Here is a 25,884-nt window from a genome sequence, read left to right on the forward strand (position 1 = left end):
ACATACAATTAGACAGAGAAAAGTCAACCATTTTACATACCCCCCCCACCCCCCCCCCCCCCCCAAAAAAAAAACAAAAAAAAAAAACTTTGGTAAGCAGAAATATATATGTACATGGACAGTACCTGAAAGGAGCATTCTATTGGACATTGCGTTGAAGTTCCTTATGGTTGCACACCAACCAGCAAAGGCCATAAATCCAAGATCCTATAAAACAATACCATACCTCTCCAAATTCCCTTAATCTTCCTGCATTACTGATACATATACATATATAATAGCTCACATCCACTTTCTCTCTCAATTCCCTTTCTCATGTAGACAGTGCTTCTTTGATACATACTGATAACATTCCTTTAGGTCCTCCCTTACCTACACATACTAAGACAATGGATATTAAAACACTGAAGATCTTAGAGCGGGATGTAGGGCAGAAACCTTTAAACATATTGCAACTTAATCCACCATCTTATTGAATTTCAGATGCATTTTTCATTTCAAACTGTTTACATATTATTGTGATTGTCAAATAAGCAACACTGCAATGGTTCAAAGGGCCTTATATATTTTTAAGCCATATTTTACTGTCATCAATTTGAACAAATATTGGAAAAGTGATGGTCGATCTTACAGCCCTTGGTCTGAACTCCAGTCCCTCACAACGCAGTCCTTTTTACTGCGCTATTAACCCCAAAGAGCACAACACAACCTGCTTAGTGTACACACACATCGTCCAACCCCAGATTCCTGTATCTCCCAGACACAGTATTCCAGCCTGTTACTCTTGAACAGAGCTCACTGACCTGGCTTTCACAGAGCCCAGTCCTGCAGCCTCCAAGCAGATGGAGCAGGAAGACACTCCCCCAACCTATTGTCCTTTATTCCAGAAACAGAGAAAGTAGAAACAGGAAGCTGAAGATCTTTAGAGAATGGACATTTCCCCAAATGCATCTTCAGACAGTTCACAATAAAGTTTAGATTGCAGTCCATGGGTGAAGCTGGCAAACGTTAATGACAGACTTCTTTTCAATAGCCGGAGCTGACTTGAATTTGTCATGCTGTAATTTCTCATTTCCTCTGCATGGTGGACAGCACAGTACTTTACTGCACTGTTGTTAAGGCACTGTTCCATGATGACCCACAGCAACAGCAGTATTGGGAGTAATAAAATGAACATTAAGTTTCAAGTGAAGTACCTAAAGACTATGCTAAAGACTGCAAATATATTATAAGGATGATATACCCAAGGGACATTTAATTACACATAAACATCTCGAGTCCATTTAAAGAATCACACAAATGCCTTATCACCTCCAGTTGTGTTCATCTTAATGAGACAATAAATAATCACAGCTTATTCATACTTCTTGCTTTGTAAAACATTTGATAGTTTGCTTATGACATCTGTCATTGCTTTGGTAGGAGATCTGATTTAGGATTCTAAGCTCATAGTTCTTCCAGGACGTCTAGAGGTTCCGCATCATCACATGACCACACAGTAGACAGTAGATCTTCCATGACTGAAGCAATGCACTCTGGGATATGATGCTACTCTGAGGGGTGTGTTCTGTGAAAGGTAGAGATAGGGCAGCCCACAGGACGCATGGTCAGCCCTTCATCCATCTCTTCTTGGGTGGCTGGATGTGTGGAGGTGGAGGTGGAGGTGGAGGTGGGCGAGGTTGGCCCAGAGCAGAAGGAGCCACGTAGGTCCAGATTAATGCAGGCGAGGCCCACAAACAGCTGCCGCTGATACTGCTCTAGCCGCTGGATGGCATCCAGCATGGATGAGCTGCCCCCAGACACCCATCCCGGCAGCAGGCTGGCAGCACTGGAGGCAGCCGGTGCAGACTGAGAGTGCCTCAGCGACAGCTGATTGGAGAGTCTGAGTAGAGGCAGAAAGACTATTAGTGTAGATATGTTTGTAGGTTGTGGATATGTTTGTAGGTTGAGTGTATTTATTTGTGTGGGTACTTACCTTGCAGAGACTTGCTGGGACACACTCCTACTAGCATGATGCAAAACATACTTCAACACCTTCACTGTCTGCTCTTTAATCCAGCCTACATCCTCCTGGACATCAGGCAGCCACTCCAACAACCTGAGAGAGTCGGGGGGGGGGGGGGGGGCCTCATTAACCAAAGATGACACACCATTATCAATGTTCTAGATTTCAAGATAACAGTTTCCTTAAAGATGTCAAGGAATCGAGCTGCTGACTGATAGAGCAGGTGGATGCTGTCACCTGATACTCTGTGATAAAGCTGACTCCAAAGGTAGGGTATAAGGCAACAAGATGGTTGACAGCATCCTGATCGGGAACATGTTGCTTAGAGACTTTAAGGGGCTCTGTCTTTCCCTACAGGCCTCCACCAATGCTAGATGGAGAGAAAGAGAGAAAGAGAGAGAGAGATGCAATGATTTGAGAGAGAGAGAGAGATATGCAAAAATTTGTACTTAATAGACTGAATAAAAACTGAACACTTGAAGCAACATGACCATCACTGACAGGGTTCCAACATTCTGGCCTAATGTACTAACATGGACACAACAAAGTCCTTTTTTAGGTTTCTGAGGACAGCAGTGTCTATTAAATGCCAAAAAGAAAGCTTTATTTCTGATTTATCTGCCTGTATTATTTTAATACCTCTATGCAGCTGTGGTGGTAAGTGTTCAAAGATGTGGTCTTCCACGCTTGAAGGAGCATCTGGCACCAGCTCCTCTCTTTGTCTTTCCTCACCATCCTCATTCTCAATGTTTTGCTTAGCCTCCTCATCACTGTTATGTAACGGGCGGTGTGGACATCGGAACTGCAGCAGGCCTAAACACACGCACACACACAGAATAATTGGCATCAAAACGTTTCTTCTACTGCTGCTGACACTACTAATAATGACCACTAAAGGGCAGTGCTACACTTAGGAACGTCTTCCTCTAGCTCACAATCACAGCAGCAGTCTAGCACTATAATAATCCTTACTCTGTGAAAGGGCATACGAGTACCTTATGTACTAAAAAATAGGTATACAAATTACAGCAACTCTTTCAAATAACCCCATAATAAAATGTACCTCTTTCCTACACAATTTTGATCAAAATACTGTAAATGATGGTCATTTTCTCTCTCTCTCTCTCTCTCTCTCTCTCTCTCTCTCTCTCTCTCTCTCTCTCACCATTTTTCTTTAGGAATCGCAAGGCATCTTTGTATCCTTGCTCACACATGGTCTTCATTACCTGATAAGGAAATACACAGAAAATTTACAATGAACAGGCAAGGTGAAGTATATTTCAACTGGAATTTTACTGATTTGTGTGTGTGTGCTCATTTTTACCAATGCGTCAGGAGGGAACAGGGCTCTGGACACTCTGTACAGGTTGGAGAGTGTGAACTGTATGGAGGTGTTGGTAAATCTCAGCTCATGCAGGTTGGTGGAGCTGGCATCTCGAGGGCAGATGTCACTCTCCCCTGAGAACGGAGAAACCGTGATGGTGTTCTTCAGCTCATACTGAGGCAAATTATCACTGATTCCTCCATCCACATACCGCTACAGAGAGAACAAGAGAAGAAGATCCAGGTCAAGAGATCTATACCAATATATATCAATACATGCTTCCTAAAATACAGTAGAATGACCTTAATTGTGGTAAATTCCAACATACAAAAAAGCAAACATTTGGAGAGTTAAATGAAGTTGTAGGAATTTCCATGTCCATGATATGATTATTTATATCTGGGTACCATGGGAGCAGGAAAACAACAGCATCCTTACACTGTGACTCTTGTCATAGTTGGCAGTATAAGTACGCGCACACACACACACACACACACACACACACATACACACACATACACACACACACAGACACACACACACACACACACACACACACACACACACACACACACACACACACTTCCTTATCACAGAATGCATACACTGCAAAGAGGACCACATGCATACACATTCACACACTCACACTGACCCTGGAGTACTGTTCTGGCATTGTTCCATCAAATCCCTGCCAACACACATACACACACACACACACACACAGTGATTCATTAAGTGCCACACATGGCAGAGGAAAGGTGTATTTATGACACTGATGGTGTAGAGAGACAAGAATACTAAAGCCTGAAGATCTGACCTGAGAACAGTCAGAGTATATTCACATAACGCATAAAAAAAAGCATTTCTGGGTTTTCCTCCAACCAAAGGATATTTAGAATAGTCACATCTATTTTCAGCATATATCATTGCAAAACTGAAATCTGTATCCTCCCACAACTATAATCTTTTCGACATACAATGACTCACTCATCTGGCATCCATATAAACTGCCACGTTTTATCTCATCATTGTGGGTGTTTTGTGTCCAAGGTCCATTTAAGACAAGTTCAAGTTTGCCCCCTCAAACTTCTTATGGTCAAGAGCAGGTCTCTGCAATCTACCAATTATTACAGTGATCATACATAAACAAACATACAGACAGGAAAGAGGACGTAGGGAAGGGGGTGATTCAGAATGTCCAGGGAAAGAATAAACAGTTCATGGAAAAGCCAGTAAAAGAGAGCAAAGGGCATGGAAGTCTCAGAGCCCCATGACGCAAACACCCTGCTCTTCCCATTCTAAACAAACAACACCCTGCTCTTCCCATTCTAAACAAACAACACCCTGCTCTTCCCATTCTAAACAAACAACACTCTGCTCTTCACCATTCACTATCAAACTAGAATTGGCGGTGGGGGTTGTTAGTTTATTGTGTGCTTAGTTGTGATCTACTTAAACAGATACAGATCTTAAACAGTGTGGATTAAAATACATATGCCTAATAAGCACCCAATTCATTTAAAAATAATTTTTCACCTTGTATCCTAACTAGAAGAGGATCCTATACATACACAATAACAGGACCAAAGAGCTTTTCCTTCTCAAGCATATGACACTGGCACATGCTAACTGTGACCTCAGGCGGTCAACTGACGATGATGAAGAATACATGTTCTACTTACCACTCCCTGGAATGTAGGAGGTATAAGGCCAGAATACACTGGGATGAAAGTACTGCAAACACACGCCTGGAGACAGACATAGACACAGACATACAGACACACCAGAAATGTTGTATAATTCAATTTGTTTATTTGCGAATAGTGATTGAAGTAGAGTGGAAGAATATGTACAATATGCTTTGCATTCAGTAATAAAGCCATGGTCTGCTGATCTCAGTCTTCATACAAACTTCATCTGATGTTTTTTTCTGCATATGGATGACTAAACTTGAAAGCGAAGCCTTCTTGTGGAATTGTCTTGCCATATATTAAAGCACCACGCAGAGGTTGGAAGTATGTTTTAGCAAACCTGAAGATAATAAAAACCTTGCTTCTAAAGTGACTATATAAAAGCCATCTATTTACCACTACAATGATTGACACAGTTCCAAGATAGTGCTACTGGAACTTATAGATGGATGCCTGTGGGTGCTCAGCTACTGAATGAAGTCTGCAGAAATTAAAGTGACATTTACTGTATACTTATCTTTTCAACTTCAGCTTAAAGTGCTTTCTTAAATACTTTGTGTGTATGTGTGTGTCTGTCTGAATGTGTGTCCATCTTACTTGCACCAGTTCCTCGTTGCAGCTAAAGTGTGAGACCAGTACGTTCTCCCCATCAGTGACGCGGGTGAGGGAGATACCCAGCTTGCCTGTGGCCTTGCTGTAGGCATCAGGGGGCAGCATGCGAAGAAGCAGGGTCCTCATGATCTTTACCACATTAAAAGAGGGGTGCATCGGCCCCAGAAATCGCTTCCGTGCTTCCTTTGCCACATCAATAATTTGGGCCCCTGTCGCTCCTGCAAAGCGGGACATTAATGGAAACACAATGACAAGCTGAAAACAGGTGCTGCATGCAAGCATGACATCATGCAGGGACAATCACCTGCAGCATTGTAGACTTTATTCAAAGTTGGCTTGCTACTACAACATATTCATTTCTACACAGTCAGTTGTTTGTATGCCGGAGATTTCATCATACCAACTATACTGAAAAGGTTAATGTATACAATAATGTTGCCACAATTAGGTCTGGTTTTAAATTGTTAAAAAGATGAGAGAATTCGAGAATTTTTTACCCATGCAAGCCCCACTGACGAGCGCTGACGCAGTCAGAGCTCCCGCGGAGGCGCCGTAGACGTGCTGGGCATTTTCAACAAGAAAAGGTGCCTGTTCCTGCAAACAGCTGGCGACTCCGACATGATAAATACCAAGAAACCCACAACCGGCGAATGATATATTCCATGGCGAGTCTAGAGGAAACATTCTGTATCCGAGGGATTATTTGTTCTCGATGATTTTAAGGAAGACGTGTTGAGAGACTAAGAAGCAAAATCTCTTCTCACTTTAGTAATGCAGTCTAAAATATGAACAGACACCATGTTCTCGCTGAAAATAAAAAGATGTTGACAAAACATTAGCTGGTTATGTGCAGTGCCATGTTCAATTGATAGCCTAGCAGCCCTCTTGTAATGTTGTTACACAATACCACATTAGTTCAGTAGGCTAAAAAAATCTTGCCTTGTCTTTATATCGTTCAACAGTTCAGATGAGTCATATTGAGTCATAGGCTATTAAATAAACTTGCGAAACCCCGAGAGGACCGGCCTCGGTGTCCACACGCTCATAACTGTCAAAAGTTGCTTTTTAAGGAGGCACATGTAACTATATACGTGCCGTGAAGTCGATCTCGCCCAATCACAAGTCAGGAATCGTGAACCTCCCGCGCCTTCGGTCGGAGGATTTCCACAAAAGAAGTACTGACGCACGTGACCTGTGTTTATGTTCGCTTTAATATAACCTTCTGTACTTTTACGTCAGCCACGTGGGTCTTTGGTAGCACTCTGGGACATGAACAGGTAGCAGCAGCCTATTAGTAACTATGTAATAAAGCAGAAAACACTTTAGGACACTGATGAAATAATGTTTCATTAGCATGGCGTTTTACCGCTTGTCTTTATGAGGGTTCCCTCAAATTATGTGTGATATTATAGAGATATCCAGATATGTTTTGTTTTGTTTTGGCAAAGCTTTCTGTATAAATCTCACTGGGTATTGTTGCGATTGTCAAGAAACGAAGGCGTCGTGTTTTAAGATGGAAACTGATTTTGTTAGGCCATTTAGACTACCATTTAAAGTCCAGTGTTTTCACATCAAAGTGAGTTTTTAAAGTTTTTTTTTCTCTCTCTCGGTCGCAAACATTACGGTAAAAATCAATTCTGTAATGTTTACTGCACAATTTAGGGTACTTTGACATTTTTTACATTTATTCTATATATTCTACAATTATTGCAATAGACTACCAAAAATATCCTGAAAATTATCTGGAACAGAATGAGTGAACTTTTTTTACAGGAAAAATACTTGTCGCATGGAACATTCGGTCTGCTGAAGCCTTCCACCTCCTGCCTCATATGGAAATCTGCGTTATTCGTTATACATATAAATACTGCAAACATGGTCCTCAATTTATCCACATAATGCAACAGAAGTACTCGTTGTTCTAGTATAGTTTAAGGGGGCTCTTCTTAGAATATGGGGTGAGTGAATTTGCTGTGACAATATTACATTATCCTTTGGCCTACTTCGACATCGTGCCAAATTGTATTTTGAGGAAAAGTAGATTTATAGGGTCAATCACAGGGCAATGTTAGGAAAAGGGTATTTCAACACTGACCGATTAAATTGGAGTTTTAAATAAAACTAATCTCTCACATACTGAATATGCAGCAGTTGTAGCTCATGGACTTCATTTTTAGGATTAGTTGTTCTTGTGGGCCATTTTCCATGTCAGCCACACCCTGTTCATAATGATTTTGGTGTAATGAAAATAAAATTCTTTGAATTCTTAGGGGATGATAACCTCATCATCCACTGCTTCCCCCCTTCTCTTGGGAGACTAGACGTGATGGCAGGAAAATGTTCTATTAGTCTCAGGAGCAGACAGAGTCCCCAAATACTGCAGCCGAGGCAAGGAAACAGAACAAACAATATCACAACATGTCCAGGCAAGCAGAGAGATAAAACAACAACAACAACAACAATAACACAAAACCAATAACAGTGATGTGTAGGAATAAAAGACATGACAGATCATTCTTCTAATATACCTAGTAACAAACAGACACACGGACACACACACACACACACACACACACACACACACACACACACACACACACACACACACATATATATATATATATATATATATATATATATATATATATATATATATATATACACACATTTGTAGAAAAGTAAGTTTCAGTACAGAATAATTTTCAGTACAGTAGTGTAATTAATACAAATAGGTCATAACGATGAACTAGACAGATAAATGAAGTTTTGATTACGAGTGTGTGTGTGTGTGTGTGTGTGTGTGTGTGTGTGTATGTGCTCGCGCGCGCATTTGTTTACACAAAATATATACAAAATCGTCGCGCGGCTGTGTGCTCTGCCCCTTTAAGAGACACTGTCCCGCCTCGCTTTGAAAGTTCCGCGGTGCGAGCGACTGTCAATAACAATATGAAATGTAGCAAAAGTGATTTGACGAGGGAGTATTTTAAGCAAGCTTACGACCTGCTATATTACTTACATCTTAATGGACTTGGCTACATGCGTTTTGATGTGGGGCTATTTACCTTTTCTGACGAAGAAGGTCAAAATATTTACCCTTAATATTATGACACAGCGTGAGTGTTTACAGTTTAACTTTCCTAGCTAACTACGCTAGCGTTAGGTAGTTGGCTAATGTTAGTGGAACTAGCTGTTTAAGTTTGGTTAGCTAGGTATCTTAAAACATGCTTAAAACACCGCTGTCGAGTATTTAGCTATATTCTTCAGGTAGCCATCTAGCCGTTCAGTCTGTCTGAAAAGACTTTTTAAAAAGAGACACTAACGTAGCTAACGTCACTGCACTGCAAATGACACCAAATTAGTTTTCTTCGCAGTCACTAATTTGAAACCTAGTTAACCTGTGCCCAGTTGCCTTGAATTAGTGAAATTAGAGTTAGAGTGAACTTCTAAGAAAGCATCTAAAGAACATCTGTTATTAGCTGGAACGGTGTTGGTTTTTATTATCGCTTCTCAGTGTTTTCAATTTACACCTCTGCCTTGCAGAATTGAGTGCCGTCTCCCCATCCACACACGGACATGCCTGGACCTGGCCATCTCCGCATGAGGCGGTTTGGTGATGTGATTCAGTCAAAGCTATGGCGCAGAAGAAGGAGACAAGGCGTCGCATTTGTGTTGTGACAGTACCATCCCTTGCTCTCTTTTTTGCTATCCAGAGGAGGACAGAGAAAAAGAAGAGTGGGGAAGAATGGAGTGGGATGGGACATATGAGCGAGTGGACTGGGAGAACATGTGGACCCAGGCAGCTAGAGGAGATGGCAGGGTGCGAGAACGGGGAGGAGAGGATCCTGGGCCTGAAGACCAGAAGACAAAAAACACTGATGTGGCTGGAAGACCGAGTATAAATGCAATTCAGACACCAGATGGAAGAGATAAATGTAAAACGACAGATGGAGTTGACAAACTGGACAAGAAAAGAGAAATTCTAGAGTCAATACAAAGAGCTTCCCGAAGGCACGTGGAGATTATGGGCACAGCTGGAAATGGAGAAACTCTCCATGCCAGTCTCTCACTTTCCTGTGACCGTCCAAGTGTCCTGTCCACCGCTTCCTCATGTCTTTCTCCCTCTGCTCTCCTGTCCACTTCGTCGCTGTCCTCCTCCACCTCCTCCCCGCAGCTCTCTCTCACGCCCCCTCTCCCCCCTTCTGTCGAGATGGACGCAGTGCTGGTTGGTAGGAGGCTGGTGCTAGATGTATATCGGGGTGGGGGAGCGGTGATGCCTGTTCTTTGGGACAGTGTGCCAGACCGCATGAGGCAGCTGCAGCACCTCCAGCTGGGCTCAGAGGACGAGGAGGCACTACACGGAGGTTTGGGGATCTTGCCCTGTCTTACCCAGCTGCGCTCCTTAACCATTCGAGGTACACATGCGTCGATATGAACACACGCACACACACATATGTACCTCAAATTCTCATTTTTATTGCAGTAAGCTTTTCTCACAATCTTCTTTTCTAACAAACCCCCTTTTTGTTCAGCTCATACACTGGTTTTATTAACTGTTTAATGATGTTTGTATTTGCCTGCACACCTGAGTGTAAAATAAGGCATTTTAACTTGACTCTTAGTTTAGTCCCACTGTTCTGCACTGTCTTCTCTCTGCTCTAGCACACCTGATCCAGCTCATTGATCCAGCCTTTCTTTTGCTGGATTATATATGCTGAAGCAGAGAGATCTTTGAACTCTCCAGGGCAAGGGTCTAGGAGTGCAATTAAAACCCCTTGGGCTATATTCTTAGCTGCTACCATATTGCTCAGGGAGTATGTAGTCATAAATGGCATAAGGGAAAACCATAAATATCATAACTGTTAATTAAGTCTTTCCATCATAACCATATGCTGTAATTCTTCTCTGTTTCTTAATCTGTCTTTTTTCTTTCACTATTTTCTATCCTTCTGCTCATCACCTAGGCCACCGATTCTACGATGCCCAGGGGGACCCCCTCCCGGGCCTCCTGACCTCCCTCCCTTCGTCCATCTCCTCTCTGTCCCTCCTCATTCACCTGGATCTCTCCTTCAACTGCCTCTCCTCTGTCCCGCCCTGCCTTCTCTCTCTCCCTCACCTCTCGGAGCTTCTACTGGGTCATAACCAGCTGCGGCAGCTGCCGGGGGAGCTCGGTGGCCTGGTGGCCCTGCGACACCTCAGTGTGCTGGGGAACGAGCTAGAGGCCCTGCCCCCAGGTCTGGGGCTCCTGCTGGGGCTGCAGGAGCTGGACGTGTCCTTTAACCAGCTGGAGCGTCTGCCTGAAGAAATGGGCCTACTGCATCACCTGCACACACTGGAGCTCTCCAGTAACAAACTCAGAGAACTGCCGGAGACACTGGGTGAGAGGAAAAACACATACACAAGGTAGACGACATAAATGTCAGGTATCTGTCCTGTATGGTGCCGATTACAAATCTGGATAAAAAAGAACTGTGCAGAGTCCTAGTGTAGTCGTTATTTAATGTCATGGTAATGACAGTCACTCTTGGAAGGAGGAGGACTGTTTCCTTCTCTCTGCCACTCTTTGTCTTGTTTAATGTCTGTTTTCCTGCTTAGGTTCCTTACATTCTCTGAAGGTACTGGCAATTCACAGTAACGAGTTGCGGAATGTTCCAGAGTGTGTCAAGTCCCTCCCTCAGCTCACCAGACTGGACGTACGGAACAACCCACTGGGACGCCCCCCGACTCCTCTGGCCCTTCCTTGTGCACCAGCAGGTTGTGCTGTGTGCTTAATCACATTGCTCTTACCACCCGTCACATGTCTTCTGAAATCTGTTACTGTACTGTACAATATGAGTGATGAAGTAGATTATGAAATACAGTATTTAAATGCAGGGGACACACACTGTGAACCTGAGGTCAGATTTTTCGCTGGACTATGATCTTATGATCTTGTGTCCCTCACAGCTCAAGACGAGACTCCAATCCCTGAGCTTCATCTGGCATTCAACCAGCACAGGTAAATCGATCTTCATTTAAAACCGATTTGACCATTCAGTCAGCACGCTCTCTTCCACTTTACCCCTCATGTCCTGCTGTCACAGTTTCTCAGTGTCTCCTGCTGGATGCAACGTGTACCTCCCTGGAGGGGCGGAGCTACTGTTTCCACGGGGTTGTGTTGAAGGGGTTATACACTTCAACTGGGCAGAAAGAAAACCAGATAAGAAGTGGGTGTGGCTTGAGGAGCATGATTTCCTACTCAGTCGTCCTTTGGAGCTCCTCCCACATGGTGCTATATTTGATAAGGTGAGAAGAAACTGATAAAGACATCAAGCTGTTCGTTTCAGCACTGGTGCAGTCAGAGGATGTATTTGTGCTGATCACTTCTTCCTCTTTTCCCCTCTCTGTGACAGCCTGTGGAAGTTTGCGTCCCCTACCACAGGACGCGAAAGGGCGAGGTGGTGGTGCGCAAGTGTGATGGTCAGTCCTGGAGCACACTAGACACCATAACCAGAAGAGGGAGCGAGAGGCACTGTTGTAAACCACGAGGCAGGCCTGCGTGGGTAATTATTCAGTAGCCCTCTCTCAGTGCTTCGGCTTCCCCGGTCTCACCTAAAGTGCAGCTGTTATTGATAGGATCATCCTCACCTGCTTTGTGTGTGTGTGTGTGTGTGTGTGTGTGTGTCCGTGCGTGCGTGGGCGCATGTGTGTGCATTCACAGCTGGCCTGCTGCACTGTGAGCCAGTTCTCTTGGTTTGTAGTTGTCTCTCGTCCTGTCAGCGACAGTTGCCTAGTGTCGCCAGTAGGGGCGTTGTTGGTGTCTCGGTATGACCCTGGGATCAAAGTCAACTTTCCCCCGGACTGCACAACCTATACACGCACTGTCACACTGCAGGTGTGTGCAATAGAAGAGTACATAATTTAGATTTCACAGCAGTAGTGCTTGTTTTTGTCTTTTGTCCACTTTTATGATCTGTTTGTGGAAAAGGTGGAGCTGATCGTAGTTTAGCAGTCTGAGTGTTTGTGAGCCCAGGTGTTCACATTCATGCTCATGTTCTTATTTGTGAGTGGGCTTTCTTACAAATGCATTGATGCCAATTTTTCACCATCACTGCTTTTCTTCTGAGTAACCAGTTCCTTGTAATAAATTATTTTCCAATAAATCATTAATGAGTAAATGATCTTGTAAATGGTTGTGTAGTTCTACACATGGACAATATACCTGCAATTGACACTACTTATATTTATTGATGGGATACTTTAGTACCTCTATCAGAGTATGTTTAATCTATCTCAGTGATGCATATGGTCCTAGTGAACAGCCAGTCAAGTTGCAGTAATATGTTCTGTACTGTTGTTGTTCCCAGGTCTTGCAGGTTTCGCTGTCTGAGATGCGGGATCTGACGGGAGACCCGCAGGCCAGTGCCAGTCCCCTCCTCTGCCTCTCCCAAACTCCTAACATGCACTTCCTGCAGCCAATCAAAGTGCAGGTCCCCCTGCCTGCCGGACTCACTGGTAATATGGTGTTTTCTCATTCTCTGTCCCACTCTTTTTTCTGCATCAAGAGGCGTGTCCCCATGTGGGTGTGTCTCTATGTGACTTTGGGCCTGACTGTGTATGTGACTGTGTGCGCATTTGTTTCTGCTTGTGTCTCTGTGTATGACTGTGCATGTGTATTTGTGTGTTTAAGGCCACAACTTGGAAATGTCTCGTCTGTACCTACTACATGGTGACCCTGTGGCCCACACCTGGACTGATGTTACTGCTCAGACCTCTCTCAGCGTCACACAGCTATACGCCATCTTTTCTGTTACACACTTTTCATGGTAAGTCATACTGTATTTGTCTCTGTGTGTGTGTATGTGTGTATGTGTGCATGCAAGCTGCTATGCACTCAACAGCTATTCTATTAGAAAGACAACTTTATTACAGATACATTACTGTTCATAGTGTGTCTTTTGCCATGCACAATTTGTGTTAGTCACCCAAATTCTAACCAGTCAGCAGTGGTCCTGTGGTCTCAGTGATGGATAAAGTAGAGCATGGCTGTGTATAATTGTGCTCCTGTAAGAGAGATATGCTTAATAAAGTGAGCAATAAGTGTAGTTAAGCTTTTTGGTATTGGCTACACTATTCTTAGGGAGTGTTTCCTCACACTTGGGCCTCATTTTACATTTATGGCATTTAGCTGACGCTTTTATCCAAAGCGAGTTACAATTATGACTGAGTACAACTAGAGCAATTGAGCCTTGCTCAACAGTGGCAACTTGGCAGTGGTGGGGCTTGAACCAGCAACCTTTCGATTACAAGTCAAGTACCTGGATAACAGCTGCACTGTTGATACAGTTTGAAAGGAACTCCAAGAAAAATGGAATTACTTTTAAGTGTGTGTGTGTTTTGCATCTGTCTGCATGTGTATGTGTATGTGCGTATGTATGTGCATGTGCATGCGTACATCTGTGTGTGTGTGTATGTGTGTGCGTATGTGTATGTGCGTGCGTGCGAGTGTGCGCATGTGTGTGTGCGTGTGTGTGTAGGTACTGGCTGTGGTACACCACTCAGAGCTGCATTAGTGGAGTGGTGAGGAAAGTGTACCACAGGCTGAAGCAGTTCAGGGTTCAGTTTCTGGTGCTGCAGAGAAAGTCAGACCTCACACAAGTGCTGCTGCAGTGCTTGCCTTCAGACAAGGTGAGTATGTGTGTGTGTGTGTGTGTGTGTGTGGGTGTAGAGCAGGGCAGCTCAAGACTGGGACTAAAATGGGTGCATGTGCAAGCATTTTTTCAGAATGTTTGAGTTTAAATGTCACATGGTGTCATTCATGTGAGATCATGGTGATCATTAGGTTGTTTAGGTGCCTCTCCAGCACGGATACCATGTTAGCCAGTTTCTCGCTTGCTCTCTCTCTCTCTCCCTCTCTCTCTCTCTCTCTCTCTCTCTCTCTCTCTCTCACTCCCTCTCTCTCTCTCTCCCTCACTCTCTATCTCTCTCTCTCACTCTCTCTCTCTCTCTCTCTCTCTCTTTTCCTTTCTTCACTGACTGTCTCCCTATCTGCACTCTCTCCAAACCTGCACTTTCATCACACACATGCACACAGTACACTGATCATTAGATGTGGTGAATAATCTGTTAGCAATCCAGTTACTGTGTTGCAAAGATGATGGTATTGTCTTTTAAATTTTTTTTTTTTTACCGTTTTCTTTTAAAATTCTATAACTTGTCAGCTACTGCTTGTGGCAGAGAAGCAATGTTCAGATTAATATATTTTACAAATGCCAGTCACTGTATTTACCTGAGCACAAAACTAGGGATACAGATGAAAACAACTGTGTGTGTGTGTGTGTGTAGGTTGACAGCAGGTTGACCTCTCTGTCAGAACAATATGATGGTCCTCAGCCATCAGATGTGTGTAATATACTGGAAGGAGAGCAGTTCTTTGCTGGATTTGAGCGCGGCATCGATGTCAGTGCAGGTGTGCCCACACACATATCTTAAAATGAATAGCCTGGATATCAGCCTGTTAGTATCTAAGATATTCCTTATAATCTGGACCTGCTGCAGTTCAACTTAATTGGATGGGAGACATTTAATTTCTCTTGGGGTCGTATAGATAACATGTAACCTGATCTTGGCACTAATGTGTATGACAGCATCTCTTGCGGATGACTTTGTCTGGGTTATGAGTGTGGTCCCGCCTCCTCATTAGGGAGGTCCCTCCTCCTCATTAGTGAGGATTTTCCACATTAGTGAGGTTCCTCCTCCTCATTAGCAAGGACCATCCTCCTTATTAGTGAGGAACATCATTGGGTTAGTTTCATTGTGGTGAAGTAGAAAGGTAGATTGAGGCTGATTCATTCCAACAAGGAAGACCACAACCATTAATAACAATAGCAATTTCACAGTCTGGTAGCCAAGTGGCCTAAAGTATGCTGTGCTTCAAGCAGATGCAGCTGAGTCAATATTCACCTTCTTTCTCTTCAGACCGGCCGGACTGCATGGAGGGCAGGCTGGCGTTCACCTTTTACTCCCACCTGAAGAACATTAAGGAGGTGCATGTGTGTCCCGCACTACAGCAGGAGGGGCCAGTCCGCGGCCAGGTCAGTCGCTGCAGACCTGCAGCACACACTTCCCACTGTTCCTTCACTCATGATCGAAAAGCAGAAAGTCGAGTGAAAGTTGAGTTATTCTGTATTTCTGTAAGTCCAGCATGCCAGCACCTGTTATGTGTGGTGTTGCAGATGATATTACATGGGCTTCAGTTTTGTACACCTTGATATGTAGGGTCTGCATTCCCTCAGGTGTCCTTCTACAGAGGAGAGGTGCCCAGCGATCTGCCAGAGGAAGTGGCTCTGAGGAGGAAAGGCCATGACAGCCAATGGATGGCCACACTCCCCCTAAGACTTCCTGTAAGATTCACACAGTCAGTACATACGTGCTGGTTAACCTATCAGGTGTTGAAATACTTGCTTTCGTCTGTTCACTGGAAGACAGAATATTGTAATTTTGCACTAAAGCGCACTTGCCATCATGCATGTCACGGAAAAAGTAATTGACCTCTTTTATTTAAATCTGAAATAGGATTTGATTTGTCTCTCAAAGTCAAACATTGCTTCTTACCCAATCTCTTGCACAAACAAACACACACACACACACACACACACACACACACACACACACACACACAGGGCGCTGGGTCTGAGGGCAGTTTGTATGCGGACAGGCAGTCCCCGCCACTGGACCTGGGTGATCCGGAGAGTGGCTACTTGACGCAGACCAACCTGCTGGCCATCTCGCTACGCATCAGCCAAGACTGGCGCTGCATTGGCATCAACCTGGGCCTCAGCTACCAGGAGCTGGACCGCATCCAGTACAAGCACAGGTGCGCATCAGGGCTAGGGCCTGGACTCCTGCCTGACAACAGATGGCGCCGTTACCCTCGCTTCAGTGCCTCCTGGGGGCTGCTGTGTTAGGCTGGGCATAGGTCACACCGAGTGAATGTGCGTCCTTTACATGTATTCAGTGAAGACCATCAGTCTGTGGGTGATTGTAAAAGGTATCTGTCTGTAAAGCATCCTTGAGTCTGAGAAAGACGGTATATAAATATAAATAATAATAACAATTTGTTATTTTTATTGTCAGCTCATTCTGTCTAGGTACTGAGTGTCGGGCTAAGCAGAGACTTTATTATGCCATAATAAGAATAATAGTAGGTCTAATAGTTATCCTAATACGATAATAATATATCATATACATATATGATATAATATCATAATAATTACAGTAAGAAGAATAATAACACATTTTAAAAATTACAGGTTTTTATTAGATGCATGTAGTTGCTTTGTAATTGTTCACATTCCAAACACTTTAGTTAGTCTAACATGTTAAAGTATACCAAAATGTGTATACCAAAAATGTGGACCTGTTCCAGTATTTATGGAGGACACGGTCCTTTAATGTGTTTATATAACCTCAATATAAGAGTGTTTGTACAAGTATGAGTAGTTTCTGTATGTGGCTGCCTCTGGGTAAGATGTGCAATATGCAATGTCCATGCTTAGTCATGACTGCGTTAGTTGAGGTCTTCGCTCAGTCTAAGTAGCTGCATTAGGTCTTGCAGGGGAGGATCGAGGGTGATGCGAGTGAGACAAGCATATGCATGAGGCAGTGGAGGGGAGGAGAGAATCTCCAGTGGGTTTCTTTTATCTCTTCCCTGTCAGTCACTAGTAAGCCATTGGGGACACTGCAAGAGATTATACACACACTCAAACAAGCTTATGTGTGCTCTTGATTTATTTGTTTTATCCTCCTCGCTCTCTTCATCCCCTCTTTGTGGCTTTACATGTTGATATCTGTCCAAGACTTGGCCTGCCTCCTCAGCTCTCTCAGCTCTCCCCCCCCCACCCCCCTGCCTCTCTCTCTTCTACTCTGCTCTGTTCTGCTCTACTCTTTCATATACTCTCTCTCTCTCTCCCCTCTACTCTCTCCTGTACACTCTCTTCTCTCATACTCTCTTTCCTGTACTCTCTTCTCCTCTACTATCTCCTGTACTCCTTCTGTCTTGCACTCATTTTCTCTCACTGTTCCTCTGCTATCCTCACTGTCACAAATATTTACACTCTGTTCCAAGTTTTCCTTGCTGGTGTCAGGTGGATAGCGTACTGGATGACTAATAGTTCCACCAGTGCAGAGCGAGTAGACTTTAACCTTCAGGACATGGGTGATGTCACACTCTATTTCATGACGGCTCCCAATGTGGCCACATATACCTAGTCATTTGCAGATCTACTCTGGGTGCCAGCGGTCAATGTGTCAGTGCAGTAAAGGCTGCATTCATTCAGGAGGCCTTTAGCAGGTGCGTGGAGGAGCGCTGATCGTTGTGTGTGTGTGTGTGTGTGTGCGTGCGTGCGCTCTTTCAGAGATAACCTGGGAAGCCTGGTGCTGGAGATGCTCTTCCACTGGGCACGCACGCAGCAGAAGGCAGGACCAGGCGCGGTTCCACGGCTTATCGACGCGCTGATGCAGAGTGGCAGACGGGATCTGGCAGAGGAAGTGGAGGACATAGTGAGTCTGGGGAAGAGGAAGTACACGGAGTCACTAAAGAGAGTGGGCCTAGAGATGGAGCACCCGACAACCTCTACTCAGTCTCAGCCAACCTGAAGTACACGAAATCAGACTGAGTGTGCCAGGCACACAGATTGTACAATACACATCTAAATAATGGTAATGTATTTAAGACCAGCCAGACCCTTTTGTTAGATGAGTTTCCTGGGGCTGAGCTTGGCAGGCTGAGACAGCACCTCACACAGGCCTGCTAGGCCACTGCCTCTTTCACTGCGTCTCTAATGTCCAGAGTCTTGAAGTAGCCTTTGGGCTTCACTGCACATGTCAAACCACTGGGACCAAAAAAACAACACAACAAAAAGACAGCAATTACTCTGATATCTTGGGCAAGACAAATTAATGATGATACATAGCAATTTTTTCATAAGTTTTGTGATTACACATTGTAATGAGGCTTGATTTTAACCTTAACCATGGGAGTGGAAAAAATATGTACAAGGTTCCGTTTTCATTTAAGTAATTAATATCAGTTCTGTGACTGTTTTAAAAAATACGTTTACTGCCTGTTTTTAATGCCCAAATGGATTGCCAGAGCTATTAAATGTACTGTGTATATTTTTTTTACTGTTTTTTTTTAATATTTTTTCTGCCAATCCATGCGGGAATAGTTATAGCACCATCTAGCGCCGAACGATCTCCTCTAGCTCTGCTATTTTTACCACAAGGTCATGGAGTGCGGAGGCGGCGTCAATAGCGAGGCCGAGCTCATGGCCCCGCCCCTAGTGTGTGTTGTGGCTGCAATAAAACCTAACTGGCACTAGGGGGCGCGCGCGAGAAGCTATTTTCCTCTTGGCACTGCATTCCTTTTAAGCACCTTCCCTCACTTCTTTCCTCCTAATCTACACGATACGCTTCCCCCTCCCATTGAACAAGGGACAAACGCTACTAACGCCGGCAGCCTGAAATATTGCCGTTCTTTTTGAGCGCAAAGGTAGAAGTGGACAAAGCGTAATTACAGGGACATTCAATATTTACGGCTAAAAGATAACGGGACGCAGAACAATACGGTATGTAGACCTAGCAAGTCTTAATGATTTATCGCTATCACTTTTTATAAACCATAATGCATATAATTTGTTGGCTCGTGAAAGATGTAGTATAGGAATATACACAATATATAAGCAGTTGTCTGTGTGATATTCTAAACCACTAATGCAAATAGTCGAATATAAGACAAATGAATGGCCACGTTCCTGTAGCCTGGAGCGCCTGTCCAGCAGTGTTCGTGGCTCCGACGGATGAACGAATTGTTTCCCGTTATGTGGCACTGCACGATTCCCTTTCGTGATGTAACGCAAAAAGCCAGTTTCTCTTAAAAGATTACCACCTTCCCCTATAAACTCAATTTTATTTTGACGTGATTTTTTGTGACTTTAATAACACGATGTCTAATAGCAATTTCTATTCCTGAAATATTAATTCCTCACGAAAACCCCATGTTTTCGGTGAAATCCACACCGATCGTGCGTAGCGAAACGTTCACCATCCGTGATTCCACAGTGGGTATGTTTCCTCTATTTGGATGCATGTTAGCTTATTGCTATAGTGATCATTTTTAATGTTTTATCCCCACATTCACCTGGTAATTGGTAGAGGGTTGGGAGCTGACCGCCCCGCCCACACACACACACACACACACACACACACAAACACAGCCACTCAGAGTATGACGACCGTGAAACGGGCCCTTATTTGATGGCGGTTGTAGCGACGCTGTAGCGAAATCACGTTGAGGATGTTGGTGAAAAACTGCGGCAGCCGGCGGGCGGCTGATACGTGCCTGGCCTGCTGCGCGCTCTCTCGGGCTGTATTATTGCTCCACTGATAAAACGTGATCTTTATCCATTCCAGCAGGAAAGAATCTGCAATCTTGCAATAATGATGCGTTTGTTGCAGGAACATGACACCCACAGTGAAACCTTGTCTCTTCGTTTAGAATGTTTGAGAATTTTTCCAGTTGCTTCAGTGGTTTCCTTACCTATTCTTGTGGACAGTCATGCGCTAGAATTATAACCCATACATTGTTTAACCAGTGACAAATTCAAGCGGCACACATTTCACATTAGAGAAATCTTAGAAAATCACATCTCTAATAAGTCTTAAATCTTACGGTCTTCAGGCTTATAACTGACATAGTTAATAACGTGATAGGTTCGCACCTCAATTTGTAACGACATTTCTTGCGTAAAAGGACGATGGAAGGACAATCAGGCGTGTTTTCCAGCTGAATGCAGTTTTGCAGTCCAGTGACCGTGACGTACGAGGTGACTAGCCACCTTCCAGTGCCTTCTGTCACATGCTCACGGCGTCGCTAAACAAAACGTTACAAAACTGAAAATGCAACCTCTCAGTTCAGATTAATACCTAATTTACTGAACGGGTCAAAGTCACAATACAACAAAACAAACTGAAATACAGTTATAAAGAACACAACACACACACACACACACACACACACACACACACACACACACACAACAGATACAGTTATAAAGAATCGTTTATTGAAAGTAATTATTTACAAGCCGAACCTACGTTTTTCTCACCTGTTCTGTGGATGGTTTGGAGAGAAAATGACAGATAATAGCATGTTAGGCATAACAACACTGCAAGAACAAAAGGAATCGACAACCACAAACAAGCAAACAAAAATCAATGTTATTTTGCAAAGAAAAAAGTAGTGTACATTGTCCTTGAGGACTGGCAAGATCTTTCAGTTATAACAATTACCATTAGTTGGTAACGTGCAACTTCACATGATCTTGTTTTGCTGAATATAAACTCTTGTAAGCTTTTACTGCAACCCCCCCCCCCCGCCCCCCCAAAAAACTGCTGCAATACACAGAAACCCCTAGAAATGTGATCTGAAACTGCAAAAAAGTGTGTGCCATAAAAGCAATAATGACTGACCAGGAGTGTGCGGGCCACTGTCAGTTCCTGGTCTGGGTATGTTTAGGGAAATGGAAGGGCAAGTGTTGTGTAAGAGGCATGAGTTTTGGTGTAGGGGTTCAAGAGTCATCAGAGTACTAAGCGCTGAGTGCAGCAGGACCCATGTCACTGGTGTCCTTTGTGTTTCATAGTCTGTTATAGAAACTAGGATGAAATGTTCTATGAAAATGGGCAATACTTACTCCTGTAGCTGTCCTGGTATTTTGTTGCTAGTAGCACCAAGGTCATAGGTTTGATTCCCTGGAAGCAAATAAGAGTGACTGTATTAGAGTGGCTTCCAAATACTGTAATGTGATGATGCAAAAATGAAAGAACTCCTGGATAGTGAGCTGTGCTAGACCTTAGATAGCTATTATAGGTCTCTCACATGAATGGTTTCTTTGGCATGCCATGGTGGATTTGAACCTGTGAGCTCCTGTGCCACTCGCCAATATGCACTTGAGTGCCCCTTTTGAAAGCTTACCTTTAAATCTTTCAAGTTTCTTTCAGCCGTTCACTTAGCTGTGCCTGCATTGTTTTCCCTCTTGGTCCAAATAGTTCGACTTGATTCGTAAAGAACTTTTCATGTTGTACCATATCTGGAGCCATAGACTAAAGCGACATGTGAAGTGAGTTCTCTTGCAAGAGAGTGGAGAGGGAAGCTGATTGTACTGAAGACACAGTTGCGTTCTTCCATGACATCATTTTAACTCTGCATTGCTTATTTTTCTTCAACACACACACACACACAAACCGCTCTTTTTTTTTTGGACCGGCCACTTCAGCTGAAACCATGACAACTGAAAGGCAGAGAGAGAAAGAAGGAGAGTAAATTGCAACTGATAGTTACTAATCTTCCATCCTTGTGCTGCATGCACAAAGCAGCACAGCAGCGTTTGCTCCTAACTGGCGGGTGGAGATAGGGTGGGTCTGGAGAAGAGCAGGCTGAGCAGCCAGTTAGCGCTATCCTGGAGGGTGAAGCTGATGGGAGAAGGTTTGCCAGCGAGTGTGCCGAGGATGATGATGTGAATGTGGCAGTGTACAGGATGCAGCGCAAAAATCAAACCAACAGGCACTCTGTTGCTCAGAGAGACCAGTAATCTTTGCTCCCCTAAATGTGAATGACCAATGGCCTTCATAAATAAAGAGATGAATGCCATCACTACGTGGCTCATCTGGATAAACAACTGAGGTGAAGTTTGTTGTCACGTGAACCAACCTATGAGAGCAAATCAGATGCCTCTAATTCCAGCTGATCCCCGGACACACACAAGAGCCAAACCTGTTCCAGCAGTCGCTTGTCTGCTTCTCAGCCTCCTTCAGTTGCATTCCTCAATCTCTATCTTTTTTGTCCACTCTCTTTCTAGCTGAGTCTTTCTCTCTCTACTCTTTTATCTTGCTTGTCAGATAAATTGTGTCTTAATTCCTCAAATAAAATAAGCACATATGTATGCATTTACGTCTGCGTGCGTGTGTGTGTGTGTGTGTGTGTGTGTGTGTGTGTGTGAAAGTGAGAGAAAGGCAGTCAGTGTGACTAGAGATGCTTGTCTCATATTGGCTAATTTGGTTCTTGTTCTGATTCTGATTCTGTGGGTGAGTCTGGTTCCCTCTATTCTAGAGGGATATTATTGCTCTTGTGTATTAGTGCTTTTCTGCTTGCTTGTGAAATGCAGCTCTCTCTGTGGGACAGGGTTGGGCTTTAAGATAATTTTCCTTTTGGATAATTCTTGAGGCTATTACTAAGTATATTAAAACATGTGTTTGTGTATAGAAATATATCTTTTATGGTCTCAGATGTGTGCAGCTCATAGGTTAAACTGATAGTCAAGCGTTCAAAGAATTTAACTGTTTCAAAGTGCATATTACTAACACACCTTCCTGCCCCACTCTAGCTCAAGGGAACAGTCCAAAGTTTGCGCCTTTGAAAAATTGCTTTTTCACTGCTATTATTTGCCAATATGCTTATCTATTTCTGTGTCAAGTGGCCCTACTAAGCATTATTAACTCTCTGCGTGCCATGAAAACGTGATTATCTACGTCTGGGTGTTTTCGTCAGTGTATGACACTGTGAGATTAAATGTAAGGTTTTTGTCTGTGCAGTGAATTTGGATGGATTATACACACACATACATACATGAGCACATAGAATATGTCACATTTAAATATAGCTCTTCTGGCAAAAATCACATTATATAACAATTCATCTACGTGTTTGCCAGAGTACTGCTCTCTTGCTGCTAACATTCAGGTTCTGATGAGTCTCCAGTCCACTAATGCTAACTGTAGAACTGCAGCAGATGTCACATCCTTGGCTCTGTGATTACTGTCTGTTCCTATTGGAAGGTCAAGCCTTGTACACTAATGATTGTGTGTGTCCTGGACATTTACTGTTGGAGGCCACACAACAGCTGATGTTGGCAGCGCAAAAGTGTGGAGGGAAAAGGAATGAATGAAAAATATACTAAAGCAAGCTGAGAGGAGGCAGGATTTGGGTGTCTCAGAGGACCAGAGGGCTGGCCTCACATGCCAAGGAGATGGAGAGCAGGGGAGAAGGATGTGGGAAGAACAGGAAGGGATGAGCGGGGGCATTGCTCATTGCCTTCTGCGACTGACCTGAACCCGCACAGACAAACACACGCACACGTCTAGCTCTGTCAGCGCTGTGGAGTCTTGAGTTGCAGTTGAAAATAACGAACAAGAGAGACAGAGGGACTTGAGGAGAGGTTGGTGTACATCCTGGCCTGCAACTGCAGAAATGAGAAGTGGGAGCTGAGTGTGAAAGGGAGGGAGCGAGAAGCAAGAGTGAGGATAGGGGAGAGGGGGCGGAGACTGGCCGAGTGGTGGATGAAGTGATTGGCTGCTGAGAGGGGTGGAGAGAGGCTCACAGTGGAACACGCTCTCCGGCTGATTTACGTGGCTGTTCAGTGGGCCGGGCCTTTTACTGGACACCTCGCGTGTCCACGTGGTGCAGGCAGAACAGCAGCGAAAAGGAATATTCGTACAGATGAAAATCTTTGCTTCAAATGAAACAGAGGCAGATACATTCAAGTATAGGCATTCGGCGACATTGCTGTGAACTGAATGAAAGAGACTAACGGTGGCAGTGGTAGCTCAGTGGTTAAGGTGGCTGACTTGCATTTAGAAGGTTGACAGTTCACGCCCCACCGCTGTCAAGTTATTGCTGTTGGCCCACTGAGCAAGGCCCTTAACCCTCAATCGCTTAAAGTTGTACTCAGCCATGATTGTAAGTTGCTTTGGATAAAAGCGTCAGCTAAATGCTGTAAATGTAGTTGTCTTTGTTAAAGGGGATTGAGAAAAATATTTAAAAATTCTTATTATACAGTTGTTTAAATCATTGTGCTGTTATGAAAGGTAACAAGGCATGAATACTGACTGAGCATGTGTGTGCGAGAGAGACAGCACATGTGCTTTGAAGCGAGACTGTACATTTGTGTGCACATGCATGCATTTGTTGGCTGGCACATCTGGAGGGAGACAGATGGAGTAAAGCCTTGGACACTATTCCTGGACCTCCAGGGTGTCTTCCTGAGCTGCAGGGAGCAATGAGGGGGCAGAAACGTCTGCCTGACAGCCTGGCTCCTGCTCCAGTTAAAGCTCCGCCTCTGTGTGTTCTCCTCTGCTAAGCTCCGCCTCTGTGTGTTCCCCTCTGCTAAGCTCCGCCTCTGTGTGTTCCCCTCTGCTAAGCTCCGCCTCTGTGTGTTCCCCTCTGTTAAGCTCTACCTCTGTCCCCTCTGTTAAGCTCCGCCTCTGTGTGTTCCCCTCTGCTAAGCTCCGCCTCTGTGTTCCCCTCTGCTAAGCTCCGCCTCTGTGTGTTCCCCTCTGTTAAGCTCTACCTCTGTGTTCCCCTCTGTTAAGCTCCGCCTCTGTGTGTTCCCCTCTGCTAAGCTCCGCCTCTCTGTGTTCCCATCAGTTACGCTCCGCCTCTGTGTGTTCCCCTCTATTAAGCTCCGCCTCTCTGTGTTCCTCTCTGTTAAGCTCCACTTCTGTGTGTTCCCATCTGTTAAGCTCTACCTCTGTGTGTTCCCCTCAGGTCCTCTCAGGCAACCTGGAACAACAGAGGCGAAGGCACCCACACTGAAACCACACAGGCTTCACCGACCAACTACCGGCATTAAAACTAAACACACACATACATACACACACACACACACACACACACACACACACACGCACGCACTGAGGAGTTGTGGACCAGCGTAAATGGCTGACAAACAGATCAGGTAAGGGTGACTCGTGTCTGTCCCATCATATGTGAGGTGAGGCTACCGTTAGGAGATTGTGTTCAGTGCTGAACTAGGGCAAGGCTTATTCTCCTAAAAAAGACTCAGTGGCTGAGCTGAGTATGAAGGGCCTTTCATCCATTCTGAACTCTGCTCCCCACTATGCACAGCCCTCCTACACTCTTACGTCTCCTGATGTGTACACTTACTCTGTCCTTCCTTCTTTGATAAAAATCCCTCTCTCACTCTCACTCACTTATTACAACTAACATTTCTCTCCCTCTTCTCTTCCACGTTTTAATTCAATCCTCCTTCAAGTTTGCCTGCCAAGTTAATAAATGGAGGCATTGCTGGCCTGATTGGTGTCACCTGTGTCTTTCCCATTGACCTGGCCAAGACCCGCTTACAGAACCAGCAGAATGGCTCTCGTCTCTACACCAGCATGTATGTATGAACACTGCTCGGCACATGGCTCACAAAATGGAC

General features: G+C 44.2%; 3 protein-coding genes across 5 annotated transcripts in view; 2 read left to right on the plus strand and 1 right to left on the minus strand.

The window, feature by feature from the left end:
- Window positions 1-544: 544 nt before the first annotated feature.
- Window positions 545-6,785, minus strand: pnpla2 (patatin-like phospholipase domain containing 2). Its single transcript, XM_027027279.2, has 9 exons — window positions 6,130-6,785; window positions 5,618-5,850; window positions 5,012-5,077; window positions 3,330-3,542; window positions 3,171-3,231; window positions 2,645-2,818; window positions 2,243-2,375; window positions 1,976-2,098; window positions 545-1,882 (listed from the first exon to the last, which is right to left on the minus strand). The coding sequence occupies exons 1-9, from the start codon at window positions 6,314-6,316 to the stop codon at window positions 1,549-1,551; spliced, it is 1,524 nt and encodes a 507-aa protein (XP_026883080.2). The 5' UTR covers window positions 6,317-6,785; the 3' UTR covers window positions 545-1,548.
- Window positions 6,786-8,548: 1,763 nt separating this feature from the next.
- pidd1 (p53-induced death domain protein 1) lies at window positions 8,549-18,785 on the plus strand. 2 transcript variants are annotated; one of them, XM_027027276.2, is made up of 16 exons: window positions 8,549-8,745; window positions 9,173-10,044; window positions 10,594-11,007; window positions 11,225-11,383; window positions 11,576-11,627; window positions 11,713-11,914; window positions 12,022-12,171; window positions 12,330-12,503; window positions 12,976-13,123; window positions 13,299-13,434; window positions 14,146-14,296; window positions 14,954-15,077; window positions 15,587-15,702; window positions 15,904-16,011; window positions 16,291-16,484; window positions 18,025-18,785. In XM_027027276.2, the coding sequence occupies exons 2-16, from the start codon at window positions 9,375-9,377 to the stop codon at window positions 18,263-18,265; spliced, it is 3,039 nt and encodes a 1,012-aa protein (XP_026883077.2). In that variant the 5' UTR covers window positions 8,549-8,745; window positions 9,173-9,374; the 3' UTR covers window positions 18,266-18,785. The 2 variants fall into 2 exon arrangements, with proteins under 2 accessions (XP_026883077.2, XP_026883078.2); XM_027027277.2 differs by lacking the exon at window positions 18,025-18,785 and having other exon boundaries at window positions 16,326-16,443.
- A 280-nt stretch (window positions 18,786-19,065) lies between these two features.
- Window positions 19,066-25,884, plus strand: part of slc25a22a (solute carrier family 25 member 22a) — a 17,648-nt gene continuing 10,829 nt past the window's right edge. For both annotated transcript variants that reach the window (XR_004775758.1, XM_027027278.2), the window contains exons 1-3: window positions 19,066-19,236; window positions 25,209-25,398; window positions 25,717-25,842. Coding sequence is in view for 1 of the 2 variants with exons in the window: in XM_027027278.2 (XP_026883079.1) it covers window positions 25,379-25,398; window positions 25,717-25,842 (146 nt within the window). In the remaining variant the exon portion in view is untranslated. The remainder of the gene's footprint in view (window positions 19,237-25,208; window positions 25,399-25,716; window positions 25,843-25,884) is intronic.

The sequence above is a fragment of the Electrophorus electricus genome, chromosome 2 (assembly GCF_013358815.1).
Source record: "Electrophorus electricus isolate fEleEle1 chromosome 2, fEleEle1.pri, whole genome shotgun sequence".
Taxonomy (NCBI): domain Eukaryota; kingdom Metazoa; phylum Chordata; class Actinopteri; order Gymnotiformes; family Gymnotidae; genus Electrophorus; species Electrophorus electricus.

Coding starts and splice junctions, on each gene's coding strand:
- pnpla2 (XM_027027279.2), bottom strand. CDS start 6,316: ATGTTTCCTCTAGACTCGCCATGGAATATATCATTCGCCGGTTGTGGG. Junction 5,851..6,129: donor CGTCAGTGGGGCTTGCATGG/GTAAAAAATTCT, acceptor CCCGCTTTGCAG/GAGCGACAGGGGCCCAAATT. Junction 2,099..2,242: donor GCTTTATCACAGAGTATCAG/GTGACAGCATCC, acceptor CGACTCTCTCAG/GTTGTTGGAGTGGCTGCCTG.
- pidd1 (XM_027027276.2), top strand. CDS start 9,375: ATGGAGTGGGATGGGACATATGAGCGAGTGGACTGGGAGAACATGTGG. Junction 11,008..11,224: donor AGAACTGCCGGAGACACTGG/GTGAGAGGAAAA, acceptor TTTCCTGCTTAG/GTTCCTTACATTCTCTGAAG. Junction 15,703..15,903: donor AGGGGCCAGTCCGCGGCCAG/GTCAGTCGCTGC, acceptor GCATTCCCTCAG/GTGTCCTTCTACAGAGGAGA.